Below are 20,764 nucleotides of genomic sequence, written 5' to 3' on the forward strand. Positions count from 1 at the left end.
GCATAATTATCTTATTTCTAAACTGCTTGCAGATTATTATCACGTGAAGAATTTCACATGATAAATATTTTGTTTTGTATACCGCTAGAAATATAAGGTTATATTTATTGTTTATACGAAAAAATATTACGTTTTTTAAGAAGTGGCCAAAACTGATACAATACCTTAAGGGGTTACGCCACCCTGAGGCGCTCGAAACAGCACTAAACTAGACGAATTTTTTTTACCGATACTATAAGGTTGAAAATTATTTATTTTCTTCTTATGGGTAGAGCATGTATTAGTGCATGTATTGTATAAATACTGTACAAAAATATTAAAAAATGACCGAGTTATTTGTTCTCCCGCGAAGCTCGTCCGCCGTTACACGCGTGACTAACCTAACAAATTATAACGAACATGTTCGTCTGAAATCAAAAACCCGATGATTTTCGTGTTCCTTAATAAAATACCTACGATGTAGCATAGGGATTTGAGAAAAAAAAATTTATTGCACAAATGAGAGCAAAGTGAAAAAAATTATACGTTTTTCGCATGAAAAAAGGAATTTAATATAGGATGGAAAAACTGATATGCCACATCGTAGATAATACCATTAAGAATATGCGTGCCAAGTTTGAACTCAATCGGACAAATAGTTTTGGAGATATTTGATAGGTCATCTTTGAAAATGTAGTTTCGAGAAAAACGCAAAAGAAGAAAAGTAGAATGGTCGCTACTTGCTGCGGAATATCGACATCCGCGCCACGTGGAAAGCCTATAACTCGGTTATTTTGGGGAATTTTTGCGTCTACAATGAGTTAAATTATTCTTAAAACTTCACGTAATAAAAAAATGCAAAGAAAAGAAAATCGTGTTTTCAAAACTTTCAGGGTGGCGTAACCCCTTAAAGTGACCACAAATGGTGCACCTACCCTACAGCACTCAATAAATCTCTAAAGTTTCACCTGACAGCATTTAATACTAATTTCGAAATGGATCTCATCACAGTGTTGAAGTTTATATTTTATTTATATTATCAGCAGTAGTGGTAAAGAAATTATGAGAAGGACCAAGTGAAACGTACAATGAAAACGAAGGACGAAGTTCACATGAGAGTATTATCTTATTAGAAAAACTTTTAATATTTAATAGAGGGTTAGTCCTCGAACGTGCATTTATTTCTGCTTCTTCTTCCATTCGTTGAACCCTAGTAGCCACTTTATTTTGCCTACCATTGTGAAACGTCTTATATTTCTGTGAAATTCGCGTACGTAAAATATTAATAATATCTCACGAAAAAGATCGTGTTCGTGTGGACGATTAAAATAATTAAAGCTGAACTGACAGCACTAAACGTGTAGTTTTTATTATGATAATTATTATTGAAATATGACGTACTTCTACATAATTCTACGTCGCACCTTTTCCTGTAAAAGCATCACTTTGAATATTTTCAAATAGAAACTGGGATATTATGGGAAGGAAAGAGAGTACGTTATTATGTGTAGTGTTATTATTTCTTCGTTAAGTGATCGCTACTACGGTATATTTTAGATTTAAACGGATTTTACGCGTGCGGAGGCATGATACCGCTCGTTGAAGCATCCTGAATGTATATTTTTATTTTTTCCCAAAGTTTCAGTGAAGTTACAGTTTCAGACAGTTTGGTATACGAGCGTGAAGTTTTTGAAATGGGCTTGAACAACTTTTTCACCGTCAGTATATTTCCCGACGCTAGTTACTATCGCGAATACGATGGAAACCGCGTCAAAATATTCTTTTACATTTTTTTTTTAAATGTAATCAAACACACATCTCTGCAATATTAATTCCATAAATAAAACCGCGTTTTTTCCATTGTTTGGGTAAAGACTAGAGTGTACATACCTCAATCGTATTCGAAGTTATGCACTGATTTTGTATTTTCAAATTCCAATTCGCTCCGTTCCATAAAAGTTGTAAGCATACAAATCTATTAAAATTTTCGTAGAAAACACGCTTGGGGCTGTTTACCGAAGTAGAGAACATCCGTTTGCGTTACAGTTTCTATATTTTTACTTTGAGGTTCACAAATATGAAAATAAAATTTGCAAACAGGATTATTTAAACTAATATTTACACGTGAAAGATGTAGCCTCTCGTCTTGCATCCTAACCCAAACCTAATATTTCTGATGAACCTTGAGTTTCAAAGGGGACCCTCCGGTCAAACTCCTTAAAAAATAGGTGATCTTCATAAATTTTTTACAAGAAGAGGTTATAACATATCCTAAAAAATATTTTTGGCATTTATTTATACACTCGTTAGGGTGCAAAAAGAATATTTTGTTTCATGCACTCGGTCTTGATGCATTTTCTAGGTGACGCTTAGTGCAGGCGCTGCCAAAAAGAGATGCCAAAACGGTAACCAAGAAATTTATTCACAGCATCGTCCAAAATCCAAAATTCAAACAATTTCTTCAAACTTATTTCAATGGCTATCGCAGCATCCCTTGTTGGGGCAAAAAGGACCTACACTACGATGTTGGTGCACATTTGTACGAGGTGGTGCAAAAAGCGGGTAATGTTCCGCACAAATACGCAGATAAAAAAAAAACTCATGTTTCAAAAAATGATATTATACGGTGTTGCGATAGCGAGTCCAATTACGAATCAAATGCCCCAAGGTTCTTTTGAATCGGTTCATTAGTTATTCTGAAATCGTGGTTACCGTTTCGAAATATCGTGTTTCGAGAAGAACGTGTTCAAAGTGATCTCAGCTCATACCTGCGTTCGGAATTTGAATTAAGGTCGTGTTCAGATATATTGGCTGGTGAGTTCGTGAGGGGTATTCTCCCACCACACCGCTTGCCTGCTCGGTGCTCCTTTTCTCAACGTTCTCACTCTCTCGCGGGCTAGGCCTGCTCGTCGCGCGGTGGGGATTCGGTGCCCGTGAGGAACTATTGCGAGATGAGAAGAAACAAGACTACCACTAAGCTGAAATGTCACAGGGGCAAGGGGAATCGCCCGCTCGCGTGAACCTATCCCCTCCAACACAGTTCGTCCCGTGACGAAGAACGCAAACGAAATCAATCGCAACAATCCGCGGATATGGACAGCCGCTGAGAGCCGAAAAGTAGGACTTCTTGGAGGGGATAAGGTGGAGCGAGCGGGCGATTCCCCTTGCCCCTGTGACATTTCAGCTTGGTGGTAGTCTTGTTTCTTCTCATCTCGCAATAGTACGTATACACGCAGCGAAGCATCCCCACCACTTTCTCGTTTCTTTCTTCCTCTCGTTCCATCTCGCTATCGCCTTCACAGAACAAGAGAGAGTCAGAAGTGGTGGGGATAGCGCCAAGCTCCTGACGTGTAGGCCAAACCGAGTTCTTAGCGTACACTACATTCCATATAAGAGCATACCTACGCCCCTACCGATTTGCGACCGATCTGCGCAGCTCCCACTACTACCCACGGTTTGAACCGCACGCGATTGTTCGTGGTGGTTTCCAAGGAATAACTGGTACATCCCAAACACGGGACCCGACCGTTGTCAACGTAAACAACGTCCCGCATGAACAGTTAACAGAGAGAGTAGAGGGCCGTGCGACGGAGAAAAACATAGGCGGTTAAGTGGGGAGCCGGGCGTAGCAACGTCTTCCGAGGGTCGTGCCTGCGCGAAACAGGTATGCTCTAATGTGGAATGCAGTGTAGAAGTACATACATCAGAATAGGTGTGCGTTAGGTCCGACAAAATTCAGGAGCTTTATTGGTCAGAACATTGATTCTTTCTCTATAGCTTCAACTCGTTTTGGTCTACGCATAGCTTCGTAACGCACACAACTACTACGCTAAGAATAAACAACAGCCACACGGCTTCGTTCAGACGGAGCCGAGCAGCGTTCTCGTTACCCCACCATACCCTTCGGGGGCCCAAAAACTTCAACTGCCAATCCACGATCGTCAGGTGGTGGTGGCTGATTTCTCCTCGCGCGCTGCTCGCGGAACCGAACTCACCGGCCAATATATCTGAACACGACCTTAGTCGCAATTTGTATTCATCTTCTTGTAATTAATTCGCAAAACAAATACTTGGTCTTCGAGCGGTTCGAATGCCTAGTCCCTTTAAGTGATCTCAATATTATGTACTTTTCTAAGGTCGTATTCAGATATATTGGCCGGTGAGTTCGGTTCCGCGAGCAGTGCGCGAGGAGAAATCAGCCACCACCACCTGACGATCGTGGATTGGCAGTTGAAGTTGCTGGGCCCTCGAAGGGTATGGTGGGGTAACGGGAACGCTGCTCGGCTCCGCCTGAATGAAGCCGTGTGGCTGTTGTTTATTCTTAGCGTAGTAGTTGTGTGCGTTACGAAGCTATGCGTAAACCAATACGAGATGAAGCTATTGAGAAAGAATCAATGTTCTGACCAATAAAGCTCCTGAATTTTTTCGGAGCTAACGCACACCTATTCTGATGTATGTACTTCTACGCTAAGAACTCGGTTTGGCCTACACGTTAGGAGCTTGGCGCTATCCCCACCACTTCTGACTCGCTCTTGTTCTGCGAAGGTGAGAGCGAAACGAGAAAGTGGTGGGGATGCTTCGCTGCGTGTATACGTACTTCAACGTGCACCGAATCCCCACCACGCGACGAGCAGGCCTAGCCCGAGAGAGAGTGAGAACGTAGAGAAATGGAGCACCGAGCACGCAAGCGGTGTGGTGGGAGAATACCCCTCACGAAACTCACCGGCCAATATATCTGAAAACGACTTTAGTTAAGTGACTGTAGAATCTATACCGTTACGAATTTTGGTGTGAAACTTTCACAGGGTATTCTTCGAATGTTATGCTACAAAAATATATACCAAAAAATCGATTTTCTGAAAAATTTTAACAGGAGGGTCCCCTTAAATTCTTCACTCCTCGAATAGTGAAAAGTGTAAATTTGAATATTCCTTTAACTTGAATAATCTTCCCTTTGTTCCTCCGGTTCTTCAGGTATCTACCTGCAATTTTGCAACAGTGATTTATGTGTCACTTCATGCCCCGCGAAATTCTTTCAAACGGTATTGCGAAATCCATGATATTTTTCATAAAACTGAAACGTAATTTTGTTGAGGCGGAATAGGAAAATGTGAAATTAACGCTATCTCGTGCTGCGTGAAATTTGTCGTCCGCACGGTCAAAGTACAAACAGAAAATTACAGGAAGCAGGTAACTGGTGTGAAACAATTTTGGTGTTGTCTTCTGTCCACGTTAGTAAATTCTGTTTACTTATCTGGAAGTCGAGGTGGTCTATATTCGTCCGTTAACCGCAATTAAATTTGGCGGAATATTTACTTCTGACTAACAAGCTGGAGGATTTCAAATACTAAAGAACGAAAACCGCGCGAGACCTAACGAATAACGAGGGGTCTACCACACCTTCATTACTTTTCTTACGAAACAAGTCGTAGTTAACAAGCTACGTATTTTCTGTTCTAAACATTTTATTACTAAAAACATAAACACTTTCATGAGACGTTGCAGGAGAGTTGCCGCCAACGTTTAAATATAAACTCAAATATTATAACTGTGAACGTATTCCCGCAAAGATGTTGGGTGTAATTACTTTACACAAAATATACTGAGAAATGTGCTCTACCTTTAAATGTTAAAAATGAATTTAATATTTTTCTAGCTTTGTATTAAGTGTTTACTACTACTTGGACAGTCAGTTTCGTCGAACATGAAGCATTTCTTTTTTATTTAATTACAAAGAAATAAATTGAAGCTGATACTAATTGACGCAACGTTTATTAACATCATAAGCTTTAAAAAAACAAGTTTATTCTGCCAAAATTCAACGAAACGAAATTCAACGACCAACTTGTAAATTATACTTCAGAATATCCATAAAAGAAGCAAAAGTATGAAAATGACAGCTACGAAATGGCGATTTATCAAACAAGTGCGTGTTTCCGTAGACAAAGATGAGGCTTTAATTTATTTTCACAAAGAATGAGAGTTTTTATTAACTTCAATTTAGATTTAAGCCAAAACTACACAGAAACGAAACAAAAGAATCTTTTTAAAAAGCCTCTTCAAAGATTCATCAGTAGCGTCCTATACAATACATATTTTTTACTAAAAAATCATGTTTTTTCAAAGCTTACGATGTTAATAAACTTTGTGTCGAAGAAAAAGTCTCAGCTTCAATTTATTGAAGCTCTACGTTAGCTTCTCATTATTTATGATGGAGTCTTCTGTTGCAACATGTCGGTCTTCCTGCTGTTCGTTTTGTTCTATTCCTTAAAAAGTCAAGTTTAGTTGAGTTACTTTTATGAGGAAATAATTAGTTCAACCCTTATTAAACGCGAGGAGATTTATTCTTATACAATACTTTGCCTGTGTCGATTGCTCGATCATCAGATCTACACTGCGTTCCACATTAGAGCGTACTCGTTTCGCGCAGGGCTACACTGTTGTACTGCCATCCGGCAGGGAAAGTGCTACGACCAATCGCGTGTGTCAGATCCGTGAGAGCTGCGCAGATCGGTCGCAATTCGGTAGGGGCGTTGGTACGCTCTTATATGGAACGCAGTATAGATTGATTCGCACGCTTCCGTTATCATCCGCTTCGATTTTCCGCATCCGTGTTCCTCCCAATCAGCACACTCGTTCCGCAGTGTCGCACGCGCATTCGGTCATCCCCACCACTTCACTCATACCGCCAAATTCAATCACGGTTTATTCACATATGAGTGGCAATATTACCAATATAAATTTGTTCGTTTTTTAAATCAGTAAAAAGGTGAGTATAATTAAAAATTTTCTGCTTATAAAATGCTACGAAGACAACGAGGGAATATTAAAAATTACCCGTAACTTATTTTATGACATCAAACAATTTATCAGCAGGACCAACTTATATTTGAATACAGTGAAGCTAGTTTGCCAAAATCGCCCAATGTGTGCCGTGGACTTAATGTAGTGTAATATGTTTTAAATAGTTACGAATCACTCTTCCACTCGAAACTTTCTTTCTAGCAGTGCCTGTACCCACAGTCAGCCTAAAATCAACTGGTTGCTTAAGGCCACTTCCCCAACTGTAAGTGATGTCAAACATGACTCTTACTCTGACGCCCTGCTAACTTGACTTCCTGTTTGAGAAGCAGAGGGCGTGCTCTTGTAGATTTGCACCAGGAGACGAAGGGTAGAGCGATAGAGTAGCCAAACGGTGTACTAGTGATAGCCTGTCAGTGACCCTGAGTAGCCACTTTGAATTTGCGTTAATTATATCAGTAACTCACAATCAGCTAACCAAGTCTGTGTCTATCAATAATAAATGATCCTATATATTTTAATGTCAGCTAGTAGTTACTTAGGTAGTTAGTTAGTTAGTGCTGCATACTCATTTAGAAGAAAGTAAATTAGGTACATTAGGCATCACAAATATTCAATTCACTTCGAAATATTTTGCACAAAGTACAGAACGTTAAACGTTAAAACCTAAACACAAACATTTGATAAATCAAATAGAAAGAGAAAGCGAAATTGTTTTCATTCTTATTACTATGGATGTAAGAAATATTGGCCCCGAGTAATATCGGTATAGTAGCAAATTAAGAAAACTGGATATACACACGAAATATCAAGTATATGTCAATTGATTAATTCTACGTATTAATAAAAATTCTCGAATGTAAGTACACCGCGTTCCACATTAGAGCATACTCGTTTCGTGCAGGGATACACTGTTGACTGGTAGTAAACCGGCAGGGAAAGTGCTACGACCAATCGCGAAAGTGCTACGACCAATCGCGTGTGTTAGATCCGCGGGAGCTGCGCAGATCGGTCGCAAATCGGTAGGAGCGTTGGTTCGCTCTTATATGGAACGCAGTGTACTATAATATATTTTTTTATAAGTAAATTTCAATTAACAGTGTTTGAAGTGGATGGCAAAAGTAGCAGTCAAACTATGTGAACCTCTTCCGCACAGACGATTTCATGGCATGGAAGATTAATTTATAATACCGTAAACCTGGGGAACATTGGTAGTTACCTAACATGTATTAAAGATGGAAAATAATACAAATTTTATGCATTTTGACGCTTGTAGTACAATCACAAAAGATGCATTGTTATGATAGGATACTTAAGGGTCTGATTTTTTCGTCTAATCTTTGCACGAAAAAAATCAGGGTTTCAAATTTAAATAGTCCCCATTTTGTTTTAAATTAATATTACGGAAATTCCATTCGTTGGTCAGAGGATACATTAATATACTAACGAAACCTTTTTCGTTTTTTGATTTTAGTTAATCTGGTTCCGAATGGCAGTGCTCACCGCAAAATCAAATTTTTAAGAAGGCTTCTTGGATGTTGGTTGTTAGTTTATTATAAACGTAAATATTTTTCTACAAAAAAATTACCAAACGTTCTGTAAATGTTGCTGTGTTAAGTGCAAAAAGTTCTGTAAAAATATATGCCTGCGCTTTTTCAAAAATAATTCACAAACATTCGCCTCTTTTCGGCCGCCTGACTAGGTATATCCCTTTAAGGGGTCATGCTCAGTCAGGAGGCTGAAAAAAGGGTGGTCTTTGGAAATTTTTTACTCAAAAGCTATAACACATTTCTCAAAAAATCCTTTTTCCTTTTAAGGATTGCATCTAGTACCGTGCATCCAAATTTTTTTATTTAAAAATATTTATCAATAACTAAGTTATTGTCCATCACTCGAAGGTTCTTTAAAAAAAGGCTTCTGTGGTGACCACTGCTGCTTGAAAGTCGATCATCTAAAATAAAAAATTCAAGAGAATTTACTTATTATATTATATTATCCAGTATTTGAACCAAGGATTTTTTTATCCAATGCTTAGTTTTCTTTTAATTGACGAAAATCAGGCACGATTTATCATAAAAATTAAAACTTTTACTTTAAACATCAGCCATTTTTTCCCAATCAATATTTCGAAAAATCCTTCGTTCAAATACTAGATAATATAATATAATAAGTAAATTCTTTGAATTTTTTATTTCAGATGATCGACTTTCGAGCAGCAGTGGTTACTGCAGAAGCCTTTTTTTAGAGAACCTTCGAGTGATGAACAATAACTTAGTTATTGATAAATATTTTTAAATAAAAAAATTACGATGCACAGTACTAGATGCAATCCTTAAAAGGAAAATTTTTTTTTTAAGAAATATATTATAGCTTTTGAGTAAAAAATTTCCAAAAAGACCACCCTTTTTCGGCCACCTGACTACTTAGGTATAACCCCTTAATTTGGCAACCACAAATAACTCATAAACTGTTTGTTTCATGGAAGCATATATGTAACCATTACGCAATGTCTAAACGATATAAAAGAAAAAGTCTAGAATAATAATTTTTAAACAATATACCAAATATTTCGTTCAGAAAATTGCAGAGATAAAAAACTAAATAAGGACCCACGTTGTACAAGGTTAAAAGTTAAGAGTTTCACAGATTCAACCATGTTTTCGGCATTTTTTCGGCCGCCTGACTAGGTAGAACCCCTTAAAGCAAATGTAAAAATGTTAAGTTTTATATTACATAGCAAAATGTTCGAAAACATTACCAATGCTCCTTCAGCTTGCGGTGTCGTTCAAATATACACGCTTGAATAAACAGTAATGTTAAGTCATTCAGTGTTTCATTGTAACCGGGCGCAAGAGGCATGCACGCGAAATTCAGTACCTACGCATAGCACCCTTTCGGTGTTTGCCAATTTCAATGCAAATATAGGAGATCTTCCCTGCCTATGCAAACGTATCACCACCCTCTAACCTATTGGCCTTGCTCGAACGCGGTGTGTTTGCTCTCCCTGGAGACTACAAGACTCGGTTACTGCACCGCGAATCGGGCGGGAATATGCTTCCACAGTTTAACGCGGATATTTGGATGCCTTAAATCCGTTTATTGAAATCGAAAGCTTCTAAATAACGAAATTGTCGCAACTAGATCAGTGCGCTTTAATTTGCAATTTGACAACCGCTTCGACTTAATTCATTTTGTACTAAATTCGTTTATGCGCTCATGTCCTAGTTCGTACGGAGTCTGACAGTTGGAGCGCAGTAATTTGTCACTCGAACTATAAATGTTAGAAACAATACGTAATATTTCCTTTTTATCGCGTTTGCAACTGTAGATACAAATAGCCGTTTGGTAATTTTTAACTTACTTATAGTTATTTTGTAGAGTGACTGACACTATAAACTCCTTGAATGTTTATCTTTCCTCTTAGGACACAGTGTATGTATCTACTATTGTTTTTGAAGGAGTAGACTATGTATTATATTACCGTAGCACAGGTAATAAATTATTTATTGCTAGTATATATATACTAAAATACGCTTATTTGAAGGTAACTGAAGTAACTTATGTCCATGAGTTAATATTTTAACATTAAAACAAACTGAATTAATATATATTAATATATATTAACTTATTAATATATATTAACTACTGAAAAATTTGAACATTGTTTTCAGCTCAAAAACCTTGAAGTACATTAAATTAAATTATATGTAAATGTATGCAATCGATATTATACTAAAATACGCTTATTTAAAGGTAACTGAAGTAACTTATGCCCATGAGTTAATATTTTCATTCCACTAATGCAGAGTGAAAATAAAATTGTAAAATGAGCACAACATCAAAACAAACTGAAATAAATTAATATATATTAATATATATATATACATATATATATACATATATTAATATATACATATACATATATATATATACATATATTAATATATATATATACATATATATATATATATATTAATTTATTTCAGTTTGTTTTGATGTTGTGCTTATTTTACAATTTTATTTTCACTCTGCATTAGTGGAATGAAAATATTAACTCATGGGCATAAGTTACTTCAGTTACCTTTAAATAAGCGTATTTTAGTATAATATCGATTGCATACATTTACATATAATTTAATTTAATGTACCTCAAGGTTTTTGAGGGGAAAACAATGTTCAAATTTTTCAGTAGTACTGTAACTAAATACAAGTTTTTGAAAGCGGATGAAGCATGTAGCAAGTTCCATGTAGCAAGTATACATATAAGTAATAGTATTGGTTCGTGTATTACCAGAAACCACACAAAATTTTAACATACTGCTGCTTTTCTATTAACTGATTGCGAGTTGAATCATTTTATTTCTCATTGTAGTTTCTCCATACAGTAAATGAATCTTACAATTAGTATTAACTAGCAAAATACCCCCGCGCTTCGCTCCAGGCCTAAGAGACATTAAGGACTCCATGAAAACACATTTCACCCCTTTTCACCACCCCCTTAGGGGTTGATTAAGGCAAAATTCTGAACTTGGTTTTTAGGCATTTATGTAGGTAATCTTTCGCAGTAAAAACCAAGTTAATATCTAATCGGGTCGAAGAGATTTTAAGAAATCAGTGGGAACACATTTCACCCCTTTTCACTCTCTTAAGGGTTGATTAAGGCAAAATTCTCAAATTGGTTTTTAGGCATTTATGTATCCACATATTAATCTTTCGAAGTGGAAACCAAGTTGACATCTAATGGGGCCTCAGAGAAATATTAAGGAGTCCGTGAAAACGCACTACCCCCGTTTACCCCCCTGGGGATGGAATTTCAAAAAATCCCTTCTTATCCAGCACCTACGTCATAAAAGTAATATACTCTCCGAATGTCATGTTTCTAGGGTCAGCGGTTTGGGCTGGACGGTGATAAATCAGTGACACAACGATTGTATAAGTATAGAATAGATTTTATATGGCAACGTATGATATGAAAGGTGGCCATTCAAACAAGAATATCGATATACTCTACTAATGTACAGCGTAATTCATAGATGCCACTACTTCTTAAACAAAATGTAGCTACTGAGCCAACTAAACAATTTTATATGAACACAGGTCTTACATATGAGTCTTTCTGATTTTTAGAAAATTAGTACCATCTAAAAAGAAGTGTAGTTGTGTTTCTCTACTGTAGGGGAGACCGGGGTAACCTCGGGGTAAAATGAGCTTCCTTAATTAATCTTTAACAATAGAATATATTTACAAATTTTGGTGACGTAATATATGTGTGTAATACCACAATGATAATTATGCACATTCAGATATCGAAAAATGGAAATTCATTTAAAAAATTAAGAATCAAGTTTTAGAGACTTCCAATTGGTTTTCTTTTCAATTTAGCTTTTTGGATAAATGAGTCTTAAATGTGTTATTTTAACTCCAAATTTTTTCTGTGCGTTTATAACAAGCTTATAAACATACATGTACAAGCGTTTGAGAAAACATTAATCCTAACATTATTAAATAATTAATTTTCCACTGAGTACATATTCGGGGTAATTTGAGCTGCAGATGGCTGCTCAGAACCGATGCGCAAGTGATGTGCGCAATATCCTAACCTGTCAGCTGGCTAGAAAACCACGCGGCGTGGTGAAACAGAAACTAACCTAAAAAAAAAATGAAAAATCTGTGCTACACACGTCATTTCAAAGCAAGGGGTTAATATTTACCTATATCCTTAATTAAAGTTCTTATTTTGTTCCACCTCACTTTACCCCGGATAGGAGTTACCCAGACCTAACCCATACATGGGGTAAAGTGATACCTCTTGCAACATTTCTCTCAAGTTGAATTTTAATATACTCTAAGTTTATTTTAAGTTTTGCTATTCTTCATTTATCAATAGTAATGTTTTAATTATATTATAAATCTATTTCCAAACATTTTTATTGGTTGGGAAAAAATTGTATTTGACCTCAAACTTCTCCCGCCCCACTTTGCCCCGGTCATCCCTATCGTTGCCTTTAAAAAAAGATGGCGTCATAGAAAGATAGATATTTTTAGGCTCCTCAGTTTTCCTTCGTCGCCAAGGGTGTTAAGAGATATGACCCGTGCGAATTGTCTGACTCATCCTGTATATGTACGTATTCTGACGAGGATTAAGACTGACCTTTCTCCCCATTTCCCAAGAGTATCAACTGGCTATCCTCTCGTCGCCAGGTGATGCTAGGTTCCGGTGATCCTGTCGCAGCACAACGCAGAGTTACGTTGCTACCCTCTGTCACCACCATGTCCGTACTCGTTTGATAGTCCAGAATGTCTGGTGGCACTGTAAAAAGTGGGGGAAATCTTAATGCTCGCAAGTTTATTCATTTATTACAAGTAGGTGGTGAAATTTAATTTCGCTGTTTAACTCGCTTTATTTATGTTAATAAATATTTCACAAACCCATCATCTTTCCAAAGACAACAAAATTCTATAGAAGTCAAAATCCATATAAAATTACCCGAATTGGATTTACTTTAACTTTTGTACACTGGGTACATTCAATTTCCTGCAAATCTCTTGTTACTGATTATTGTTGACAGAGAAAAGAAAGTTTACTCTTTCCATTCCAATTTATGTACTCGTGAAGCGAATAACATTTCATCTTTAATTGAAAATTTATAATTATTATCCAACATAAAAAATAATTTAAGATTAGCTCCTTTAATTTCGAGATCAATACAATTAGTATAAATTATTTAATGAACCCTGATACAAAAGGTAAAAAACAATTCTTCTTTTTTATACTAAAAATTAACCTTTTACAATACAAACTTTATAAAATACAAATTAATTCAAACTAATTATCAGATACTGTTTGCTCCATGCTGCACTTGTGAAATACAGATCTTTAAAATTGGAAAAAATATAGTCTGTGTGCTTTTAAAAGCAATAATTCATGTAAACTATTAATCACCAAATCTTCACTTTTGCAGCGTTTAATTGATACGAATATGTATATGATTCATTTACACTTCAGTGTGTTTGACAGGAATACTTGTGATTAAATGTGTATAGAATAGTTTCGTGATATTTTGTTTATTGAGTTTATGAAAATACATAAAAAAATTAGGTAAATGTATTAAATACGGTGACAAGGGAACTTCGGTAGATAATCCGAAAATTCCGATTTGTTTGAAACTTTGCAAGTTTTTAGGGGATCTTAATACATAGAAGCATCAAACAATTTATTGTTTCTGCTACTTTTTGGTGGTTCAGGGTAAAAGCACCCCTTAAACTCGACTTTTCCTAAATTCCTTTATGTATATCTTTTCTATTTTCCTGTACAGTAAAAATTATAGTAGATACAAAAAAAGTAGTTATAATGAAAATTTAATGATTCTCTATGTTCTGTGTATAGAACAGTGCATCCAAATGTTTAAAATTTGTATCGGGCAACGTTTTCTTATTTAAAACAATAAATTTTACGAAATGTTTTGAGTGCACAGTTTTATAGAGTATGAAAATCGATTAAATTTTCATTTTACCTTTTCTTTTATATCCACCATAGTTTTCAATTATTAGTACACGAAAATAGAAAAACATTGAGACCAGAACCGGTACCAAATGAAAAGCGCTTTCATTCATTTCGTTGTTGAAGACTTTGAAGTAAGTACCTAGGTATACTCGTTTTGAAATAATTGTACACCGTTCAAATTAATATCAAAGCACATTCGTGTTCGATCGAAACACTGCTTCAAAGACTCCAATATGTTCCTGCAATAGTGCATGAGGAAGTTCATATTTTTCCTAATTAAAAATTTACACATCCCCTTGAACATATAGTGAGAAGAGGGGGCTTCTTAATCTACTAGTAACTTATTTAAGATGTGTTCTCTTTGGGCCGTATTAACCATTCAGGTTCTGTAAATTCAGCATACACTCGTTCGATTTAATAAAATATTCGTTGCGGAAAATCTACATACCTAATTGGGAATTTTCATCAAATCAAAAAGACAATAAAGTGCCAATTCGAATAGCTCGAACAGAGGACACAAGTTGGGATGACAATGCGTTAAATTCATTTATTTATTCGTATATTTCTGCTACGCGCGTTGATAGCAGTGCTTCTGTCAAAAAATAACTAGAAGGAATAACTTGAAGTCAATGGTAAAGTTCCGTTGTTATCATTAAACAAATCCAGAAGACGGTGGAATTCATGAATCGTTTTTTTAACCGACTTCAAAAAGGTGGAGGTTATAGATTCGACCCGTATGTATTTTTTTTTATATTATTATGTTTGTCCCTGCATAACTCCTCAGCGTATAGACTGATTTTGATGATCTTTGGCCCAATATTTTGCCAGTTCTGGTTAGTAATAAAGACTATTTAATTGTCACCTAATTATTATTTTACGTATGTACGCGCATATCTCCTGAGCATGTTGTGCCAATATATATATATACGTAAAATAATAATTAGGTTAAAAATTAAAATTATATATATATAAAATTAAAAAGTTAAAAATAAAAAAAATTAAAAAATTAAAGCTAACTTAAAAAAAATGCACTAAAAAATAAAAAATAATTTTTTCCCTTATTTAACCTACGACTCTCATATTTTTAAGCCGGCGCCTCATCATTTGCACTGTGTATATCTGGCGCCGACTTAAAAAAAATGAGAGTCATAGATTAAATAAGGGAAAAAATTATTTTTTACTATTTAGTGCATTTTTGTTTTATATTTGTTTTAATTTTTATTTTAATTTTTTTATATAACGAATAGGTTTCAACCATTTGCCTTATCTTTCGAAACTAGAAGATTAAAACGGCAGGCGATAGTCAGTGTTGACGCATCCTATGACGATAAACACTTTGAGTGGCGCAAGTTTTTAAAAAATGTCCCTTCAACTCGATCAGGCCTTTCTGAATGATTGCTACTTCTGAGAAAAGTTTACGTAACTCACCTCGAATAAACATTTTGGGACACTCGGAGAATACTTTCGATGCTTTTCGGAAACTATGAACGGCAAAATACGCTAAAATTGTGAACAAGTCGTAAATCCCTGTGAGTGAAAGCACGCTGACGTCACTCGAAATGTTAATCTCGGGCTTTATAAATCCAAGTGGGTTGGAAAGATGAATGTGGCTATCTGCGGTAGTAGATTCAGTAAGGAAAATAAAAAAAAATGTTAAAATGGTAGCCTTCTAAAAAAGATGAATCCTCTTGATTTGAATCTGAAAAGAAATTTCGCCCAAAAATCGGGAAAAATTCTTTAAGGAGTCATTCTGGTAATCACGCCGCAAAATTCGGTAACATTCGCGCTTTTTTTTCTCAGTGAATACAATGAACAACAATGTCCAACTTTTTTCATTTATTAAGCTACTTGTAATGTATTCGGAACAATTTTTTAAATACACTTTTAATTGTGTTTTTTCAATGTCATCTGCAGTTCAAAATCGCGCCTTGGAAAAGAAACACCTCCCCAGCGGGAGTGATTTAAGCTCACAGACTCATCTAAAACAAAAGAACCAAGCTGATTCTTAATCATTATGAGTACCTTTATCGCAGGTGCCAGAATTAGCCACGTAAGTGGAAATTTAACAAATTGCGCGCATTCAAACTTCAAGTTTCGAAATTTGTGTTATAGCTTTTGGGTAAAAAAATTCCAAAGACCACCCTTTTTTCGGCCTCCTGACTGAGCATGACCCCTTAAGTGATACGTAGTTAAAAAGTTATGGCAGTTTTCCGCAGTGACTGTCATTATTACTTTTGTCCTGCAGGGGTAGGATGAAAGTAACACTAATTATTTTGAGGAGAATTAAGTAAAAACACTTCGCCCAACGCAAAATAGGATTTTTTTTTAAAAAAACACGATAGAAAGAAACATTTAAATAAATATATTTTAAGTAACGATAAAAACAAATTAACTTTAAATAACGAAAGGAGGGAAGCATAACCAGCTTCGAACATTTCTTTGATATTGTGTATTTAGTTAAATGATAGGTATAAAATTTCACCTAATCCGAATTAAAATTATGACATACGTAGTGAAGATCACCCATGTTGCAGTCTTCGTGGGTCTAACCCTTAAAATCTAGACATTTGGGATGATTCTCTCTCGAACAGCTTTCACTGAAAGGGTCCAATCAAACCAGACGTAGACAATCATTATCATCTAAAGAATTCCTATCCTCTATGCTACTTTGCTCGCCCATGTAACATGTTTCTTTCATCCCCATAGTGACGTGTTACTTTTGTCCCCAGCCATGTTTTTCAGAATAGAACTGTTATAACATACAAACTATACCAGTCTTGTTAAAATCAAATACAGGTACTTATGAAGACATTATCTAAGAACGCTCTAGCAAATAATTGGTTTAATATCTATAGTTTAACTATGAATATTAACGAAAAAAACAAAATAAGGGAAACTTAGCTGAATGATCTAAATAACAAGTTCAGCTTGCCCACGGTATACGATTTGTGTTACTGCTCAGTGTCGCTCAGTACAATAAAAGGTACACTATACACATGTAACTGTGTACAGCAAACGTTTTGGAAATGTTTGTGGAAGGGGGCAGAAGGCGTGTTACTTTCATGACGCCGTTACGTTCGTCCCCGCGCTCCCCTATCGGTTTTGGTTCTTGAGACAGTTATGAAGAACCGATATTCTGAATAACTATTATAAGGAATCGATATTCTGAATAACTGTTATAAGGAATCGATATTCTCACTATATCGGTTTCGGTTACGGTTCTAGAACCGTTATTTTTTCGGTTCTATTTCGGTTCCAAGACGGTTCTACAATCGATTTTACAGTAATTAATTGAGATCGCTAGTATTATGGTCGCAGATTATTCTAGGGGAGACCGGGGCAAAGTGAACCCAGGGGTAAAATGAGCTTCCTTAATTTATTCTTTAACAATAGAATATATTTACAAATTTTGGTGACGTCATAAATGTGTGTAATACCACAATGATAATAATGCACATTCAGATATCGAAAAATGGAAATTCATTTAAAAAATTAAAAATGAAGTTTTAGAGACTTCCAATTGTTTTTTTTTTCAATTTAGCTTTTTGGATAAATGAGTCTTAAATGTGTTATTTTAACTCCATTCTTTTCTGCGTGTTTATAACAAGCTTATAAACATACATGTACACGCGTTTGAGAAAACATTAATCCTAACATTATTAAATAATTAATTTTCCACTGAGTACACATTCGGGGCAAAGTGACCGGGGTAAACTGAGCTGCAAAGAAAAGATGCGCGAGTGATATCTAAATTTATTTAGATATTATAAGTACGTATTTTATTAGAAATTATGTATGTATTTGTTTTATTTATAATATGTCAGACTGTTCATGTAAACAAAGTTCCTTTAAAAACACATTTTCAGAAGAAAATGAGTTTAGGTTAGTAACACAAAGTACAAAGTTACAAAGTACAAATTATTAACAGTAAGCTTGTATTAATAAAATATATATTTAAAAAAAAATAGTTTAAATAGTTTAAAAGTTCTAATAAAGTTGATTTTATAATTATATCCTTCATTACAACACGTATTTTATTTCTGCTCACTTTACCCCATATATGGGGTAAAGTGGTCGATTTTGCATTTTCTTTTCAAGTTGAATTTTAATATACTTTAAGTTTATTTTAAGTATTAATATTCGTCATTTATCAATAGTAATGTTCAAATTATATTATAAATCTATTTTCACACATTTTTATTGAAAGGGAAAAATTGTATTCGACTTCAAACTTCTCCCGCCCCACTTTGCCCCGGTCTTCCCTATATAAGCATAAACATACCTTTTACAAAATCATTACGAAAAAAAACTTAAATAATTATGCATTATCTTGTAACATGAAAAGTTCTCTTTAATATAGGTGCTTTTCTTGAGACAGTTAAAAATAATCGATAACGGAAATTTTTCTTATATATTGATTCTTTTTCATGTCGTAATATCGGTTCTTTTGTACTTTCGACTGATACGCGGCATAAACTTTGTACAGTTTGCAACGGCCGTTGAGATTTACTTTGTTTAGTTAGGATTATGAAGTAACAGTTTCGATTTAATGTTTTAAATATTTATTACATTTTGTATCATAATTAATGTACGAAAACGACTTGAATATGCAAATTATCAACAAGAGATAGGCTTATTTTACAGAAAACTCCAGCGAATGTGGAAGTATTTGGGGAGGGGGGGTAAAATCACGACCTTGAGCCTAAATCTGCAAAATACAATTTTGTTAATAATTTTCATTATTGTAAAAACGAATTCTTAACCGAAAACAAAATTATTCGGGAAGGCCGATCCTTCTAGATTAAAATACCGGGAGAATCAACTAAATCCGACAAATAGTTTCCGAAATAAAAATTCATAATTACAACCCATTTTCACGAAAATAGGCAAAAATCGCAAAATACAAGGCCCTGTATTTTTTACATGATTGAGTTACTTCTACAACCGTTTCAAACCCTGGCCTGGCCCCTTAAACAAGGCGGGAAAAAATAGGAAACATGTGAATATATTCGAAATACTTATCCTAAGTCGTTGAAATGTATCGTGTGATGAGGTCATTGTAATATCATTCTGATTTCATTAGGTATTTATCATGAATCCTTAACGGCACCACCATGATGGAATGCCTTTTACATCTGGCTCCGAACATTGATCAACCTACTTAAATGTATATTCTTGTCTCTTCACTTATATACAGGGTGTCCCACTAAGGAGTGGACAGCGCGATATCTCTTATAGTATTGTCGATAAAAATATAAAAAAAATAGGGAATTGCATGGTTCGAGGGGGCCCATTTATTAGCGCGAACGAATTTTGTTTTTGATTATTATTTTAAAAGATACGATGGTCAAGTTCGGTTTTTCAAATGGAACTATTTTTTTTGAAGACCTGAGTTGATAGTGCGTTCCAAGACAAATTCAATAAGCTTTAATGTATACACTTTATTTCCACTGGTTTTTAAGATATTGCGCTTGCAAATTTACTGATTTTCACTGCAAGGTCTTACTGGCGCCACGGGTGGCACTGCCTGTTGAAATGGATACTTACCTGCCAAAGGTCTACGCCAGAAATGGCAAGCCCAAAGGCTGGACGATTCTTTTCCGTCAGAAATGCTACTTAGGTAGGTACATCTGCGGTATCGAGAAGCGCATCGTTACTTTTATTTCGCACTTGCTTCTACGCTCGGATGGCCGGTTCTTTTGGGAGGGATGCAAGTTGGATTGGTTCTGATACAATCTGCTCCCTATGGTTGAAATTTAGTCTAGCAACTTTCACTCCTCCTAACCTAACCAATCCAACTTGCATCCCTCCCAAAAGAACCGGCCATCCGAGCGTAGAAGCAAGTGCGAAATAAAAGTAACGATGCGCTTCTCGATACCGCAGATGTACCTACCTAAGTAGCATTTCTGACGGAAAAGAATCGTCCAGCTTTTGGGCCTGCCATTTCTGGCGTAGACCTTTGGCAGGTAAGTATCCATTTCAACAGGCAGTGCCACCCGTAGCGCCAGTAAGACCGACCCCGGTCCTTCCTATTCCAGAGGGTTTTCTTCCAGTGAAAATCAGTAAATTTGCAAGCGCAATATCTTAAAAACCAGTGGAAATAAAGTGTATACATTAAAGCTTATTGAATTTGTCTTGGAACGCACTATCAACTCAGGTCTTCAAAAAAAATAGTTCCATTTGAAAAACCGAACTTGACCATCGTATCTTTTAAAATAATAATCGAAAAGAAAATTCGTTCGCGCTAATAAATGGGCCCCCTCGAACCATGCAATTCCCTATTTTTTTTATATTTTTATCGACAATACTTTAAGAGATATCGCGCTGTCCACTCCTTAGTGGGACACCCTGTAGATGAACCAGTTGGCATCACCAGTCAGAAGAAGGTCCAGAAACGGGTCATTCTTTTTCCGCCTTATTTGGACCAACAAGGGCGCGCAAACCCCATATTACTGTCTTGTTAGCTTCTCCCAACTTTTT

The 20,764-nt window shown here is 35.7% G+C and overlaps 1 protein-coding gene across 2 annotated transcripts in view; it reads right to left on the minus strand.

Annotated features, from left to right (window-relative positions):
- Positions 1-20,764, minus strand: part of LOC143378511 (neurotrimin) — a 634,196-nt gene that overhangs the window by 47,223 nt on the left and 566,209 nt on the right. For both annotated transcript variants that reach the window (XR_013088276.1, XM_076830332.1), the window contains exon 4: positions 12,932-13,090. Coding sequence is in view for 1 of the 2 variants with exons in the window: in XM_076830332.1 (XP_076686447.1) it covers positions 12,932-13,090 (159 nt within the window). In the remaining variant the exon portion in view is untranslated. The remainder of the gene's footprint in view (positions 1-12,931; positions 13,091-20,764) is intronic.

Source organism: Andrena cerasifolii, chromosome 2, assembly GCF_050908995.1.
Source record: "Andrena cerasifolii isolate SP2316 chromosome 2, iyAndCera1_principal, whole genome shotgun sequence".
Lineage (NCBI taxonomy): Eukaryota > Metazoa > Arthropoda > Insecta > Hymenoptera > Andrenidae > Andrena > Andrena cerasifolii.